This window comes from Nannospalax galili, unplaced genomic scaffold, assembly GCF_000622305.1.
Source record: "Nannospalax galili isolate Female #2095 unplaced genomic scaffold, S.galili_v1.0 scaffold2203, whole genome shotgun sequence".
Taxonomy (NCBI): domain Eukaryota; kingdom Metazoa; phylum Chordata; class Mammalia; order Rodentia; family Spalacidae; genus Nannospalax; species Nannospalax galili.
This window is the reverse complement of record NW_008349206.1, coordinates 86,406-91,548: the sequence shown is the minus strand read 5'-3', so window position 1 is coordinate 91,548 and position 5,143 is coordinate 86,406. Positions and strand designations below refer to the sequence as shown.

General features: G+C 39.7%; 1 protein-coding gene across 1 annotated transcript in view; it reads right to left on the bottom strand.

Moving 5' to 3' along the window:
- Ppp2r3c (protein phosphatase 2 regulatory subunit B''gamma) overlaps positions 1–5,143 on the bottom strand; it is a 22,270-nt gene that overhangs the window by 11,322 nt on the left and 5,805 nt on the right. The window contains 2 exon segments of the mRNA XM_008846552.3: positions 1,665–1,777; positions 2,363–2,467. Coding sequence (XP_008844774.2) covers positions 1,665–1,777; positions 2,363–2,467 — 218 coding nt within the window.

The window sequence follows — 5,143 nt, the reverse complement described above, 5'->3', positions numbered from 1 at the left end:
AGCCCATTAAACATAACTAAGTATACTGGGCAGCTAACAAAAAGAAAGTCATTTCTTCAAGCTGTGATCTGCCCCCCAAGTAAAATACTGTTTTTCTTTTCTTTCTTTTTTTGACATTTCAGAATGACAATGTTTATTTCTTGCAATTTAAAAGACTAGTGAGCATTCCATGCCTCGGAACACAGTGACATTTACGATAAATTATAAACATGAAGAAGACATGAGTCATTAAGAAATGAGAGGCCCGGCCCTAAGTGACACATCTTCAATGGAACCTCTGCACCTAAAGCTCACAGAACCTGGTGGAACAGGGGGTAGAAGGAATGCTGATGCCTCTCTCCACTCTCACCAGTGAAGTTTTCTCATGCCACAGACAGTGATGAACACACAGGCCACAACTGGCCAAAATATAGAAAATAAGACTGCAGAGTACATGTCCCTGGATAGGACTCCTATAGTAAACCTCACCCACTATGGCTTAGAGAACACTGTGGAAGAGAGGGCAGAAAAATTATAAGAGCCAGGGGTGGCATGTGAACATAAGAAAACACAAGATTCTAGGCCTCTGGGAACTTGTGGCAATGGGACAGGATGCACAGGACCCATGCAAACTCAATCAGAAAAATACCATCATAGATATGGGGAAACGGGCAGGAGGAGCTAACAGTAGCTGAGGAACTATTGACAAGTAATCACCGCTAGGTGAGGAAAAGCTGGTGTTAAGAAACTGATGCTAGATAGGCTGACCAGGCTTCAGTGGATGAGCTCACACCAAGGGACATCTGGGGACACAAACTTGACTTGACAGGCCTTAACATATATATAACAGAATTCATGAAATTCAGTGGGTGGGCAGTGGGGGGGTGCAGATAGGAGAGGGGTTCTAAACATGATTAAGGTATATTGTATGAAATGCAGAAAATACTGTTTTTCTTAATAACTTCACAGCCACAAATTCTCTTGACTATAAAATTTACATTTCATGAACTTGAATGCCTGTCTTCAGAGTACTGGGATTAAAGGTATATATACTACTGTGTCCATCTTTATATCCTTTTTTTCTCTTTCATTTGAGACAGGATCTCACTATGGAACCCAGGCTGCCCTTGAACTTACAGTGATCCTCCTGCATCAGCCTCCCAAGTGCTGGGATTACAAGCATGCGCCACCATACCTGGCTTTGCATTACTCCTCTTAATAACTTCCATTCCACCATTCTTTTGTGTATGTGTGATGTATGTGTGTCTGTTTAGGTGTGTGCACATGTGCATGTGGGTACATGTAGAAGGCAGAGGTTGAGGGCAGCTGTCTTCTTCGATTGCTCTTCACTTTGTTTTTTTGAGACAGATTCCCTCATCAAACCCAGAGCTCACTGATTTGACTAGCTGGCTGGCCAATGAGCTCTAGGGATCTGTCCAGCTCTGTTTCCCCCTATACCGGGCATCACAGATGTGTGCTGCTGTGCCCCATTTTTTGCTGAGGATCCAATAGACTAAGCCACCTCCCCAGCCTCCAACTTTTTCTCGACTCTAAATAATTTCATTATATTTCAGTCACTTAAAGTAGTGAGTCAAATGTCACACTATTGACTTCAACTTCCATTGACATCTGAGGCATTTAAAATGTTTAATGCAACATATTCCTTTAAGTCATATTATTCTTACTTGCACTTTGGTCCAGCCTTTTCACCAACCTTCAAAAAATTTTCATAATTGATCATTGCTTCCTCTCCAATCATAGGTGGTATCTGGTGTTTATCCAGCAAAAACCATAAGTTCTTCAGAGAATTATGGAAATGAAGACATTAGAAGTTAACAAAATCTTAAGTGTCTTTAAATGCATTTCTGTCTTCTAGCAGAGCTAATATTAAGATGAACTTGTGTCCCTTTATTCTGATTACTAATAACAATAAAAATAGCTAACATTTATTGTGCCTAATAAAGTTTTAAGCTTTTCAAATATATTGCTTCTTTAACCCGTGTAACTATGTAATATAGACAGCTACCTCTACACATGAGGATTAAAGTGTCAAGATACTAAGCCTTCTGTCTAAAAGCCATGCAGTAGAGCCAGAATTTGAATCTCTGCAGTCCAATCGTACTATAGCTGTTTCTCAAACCTTGGCAGCACATCAGAAATTATCTGGGGACTTAAGACAAAAACCAAAATGAAGCCAACAGCCCTATCCTTAGAAATCATGGCCCAGGCACGTTCAGCAGCCAATTCTGGTAGATCCCTTCTTCAGCAGCTCGTGAGCACCACCACTCTGTAGTGATGAGTCAGTGAAGCACAATAAAATCCTGCATGACTTGAGTACGAAAGAAATGCCAACATCTAAAGCAACCTTTTACTTCCTTCGTACCTGTAGTTCTTCATTATCTAAGAGTTCTCTGCTTTTCCTCTGTAGAAAGACAGCTCTGGATTCTTCTCTTAATTTCTGGAGTAAGACTTCATCTTCAGCCGGCAACTAAAAATATATTGTACATGTCACTTAGGTCGATACTAAATTAGGACTAGCACAACAGTCTGGGCAAAACATGTCTGTTGAAATTAGATCACCTTCCTGTTTAGAGACGGTCAAGCCGGTGTCTACTACATTGGCTTCCAAAGCAGGTTTGCCTACTGAGGCCATTTCCATAAGCAGAGCTTTAAAATGACTCATTTCAACCAAGCTTACAACAATTTGCTCTAAGGACTATTTCTTCCCTTTTTACGCCTTTGCCTCAGTTGCCCTTAGTCCAAACCAGGGATAATGGTTTCACCTTTCGTTTCCAGGATGCCATGCCTTTCATCAGAAGGATTACAGAAGGAAAATGAACAAACACGTAAGTTAGGGAACAGAGTTGGGGCTGGCTTTGGTGCTCACAGGGGACTTCCCTTAGCCAAGAGAAGAAGTGGTGACTGAAGACAGGTGGTTTCTCTGAACTGCTACAGGGCAGAGGAAGAAGGCAGCAAAATCTTCATAGATCCTCAGCTGCAGACAGGTACAAAGGACAAAGGCTGGACAGAACATACTTGTAATTTCAGAATTCAAGAGGCTCAGGTAGGGAAATCTAACGTTCACAGCCAGCTCAGATCACACAGTGAGACTCTATCTTTAATAACACGTTCACAGCTGCAGATGGGAAAATATAATGGATCTGTAAATATGATCCCATAGAGACAGTAAAAGAGAAAAAATGGCATTCTTTCAGAAGCCAGAAATGGAAGACAAAAGTTTGGTCCTAGAAGTGCATGACAGTTCAATCCTGGCTCAGCTACACCACTACTACCTGAAGACCATTCCTTGGTTAGCAATTTGATAATGTAGGTTAAAATGAGCTGTTGGTAGCCAGGCATGGTGGCACATACCTGTAGTCCCAGTACTTGGGAGGCAGAGGCAGGTGGATCTCTGTGAGTTCAAGGCCAGCCTGGTCTACATAGTGAGTTCCAGGCCAGCTGTGGCTACAGGGAGACCCTGTCTCAAAAAGACCAAAAAAAAAAAAAAAAGCTGTTGAATACAAAGCCTTTAAGATTTTGTCATTCAATAAATGTCAATTCCCACCCCTCTGTTATAGATTGTTAAAAACATTCACCTGTCTAGTTCCCGTTTAATTTTTTTTTTAAGACATGGTCTCACTGTATAGCCCTGGCTGGCCTGAAACTTCATATATAAACCAGGATGGCCTCAAAATCATAGCGATTCTCTGCCTATGGAGTGCTGGGATTAAAGGTGTGTGCCATCACACCTGGCCCACATAAAATTTTTTAATTTACATTTCTAGGCCATGTTATTGTCAGAAAAGATCAGCTTTTTAGCTATATATTTTTCTTTTTTCTTTTTCACAAGTTTATATCAGTTATATTTTTAAAATATTTTATTCACTTTTTATTTTATGTGTACAAGTGTATTGCTTGCATGTATGTATGTCCAACAGTGCTGTGCAATGCCTGTGGAGGTCAGAAGAGGGCATTGGATTCCCTTGAACTGGAGTTATGATGGCTGTTAGCCACCATGTGGGTACTGGGATTTGAACCTGGGTCCTCTGCAAGAAGAGCCAGCACTCTTAACTGCTAAGCCATCTCTTCAACCTCTCAGTCATATAATTTTCAAAAGGCTTAGAAGCACAGCACATTACAGAAAGTTTCCAATGAAAGCATTCACATAAAAAGTGTTGAATTAAGGGGCTGGAGAGGTGGCTCAGCCATTAAGAGCACTGGCTGCTTTTGCAGAGGACTGGGGTTCAATTCTCAGCACAGCCATGGCAGCTCATAACTGTCTGTAAATCCAATGCTCTCTTCTAGCCTCCATGGGCATTGCATGATATGGGGGCACTTACATACATGAAGGCAGAACATACATTAAAAAAATATTTAAGTAAATGTTTTAATATCTTGTAAAGTCACAATATTAATACCTCTATCTCTATGAATGCTAGCTAAATTCACTATTTACAATTTTTAATGCTTAAGCTACATCCTGTTATGATTCCAAAGTTAACTTTCCGGTAGTGGTTACGTTTTAGATATAACTAAATACATCCTATTCTTTAGTGGAGCTCACTTCCCCATGTAAATAGCTGTCTTTTTTAAATATTTTATTTATTATTTTTATTTTATGTGTGAGTATTGCTTACATGTATATAAGTGCACCAGTGTCCTGCAATGCTCAAGGAGGTCAGAAGAGGGTGTGAGATTCCCTGGAACTGGAGTTAGGATGGTTATAAGCCACCATGTGGATGCTGGGAATTGAACCCAGGTCCTTTGTAAGAGCAGCCAGTGCTCTTAATGGCTGAGCCATCTCTCCAGCCCTGCAAATAGCTTTCTTAAAGTCTTATAGTCCAAAATTATATGACTTTATAGTTTTGGGACAAGAAGGCAAATAAAAGTGAAACTCTAAGTTTTATATCCTCAATATATATTTTAGTTTAACCTTGGGCAAAATCTCTACATCTCAGAACACTATTGTACAAAACCCAATAGCATACTCATTATTAATATCTATTATAAAAATTATAAAAGTCTACAGCTCAAAAAAGGGGCAAGTAACAACCTTGTTTTCTTACACCAATTTATATTAAATCTCAAGATTTTAGTGGGCACAGAATATTTTATCATAGTGATAAATCAACTACAATAATACACAAAATTTTTTAAAATATAA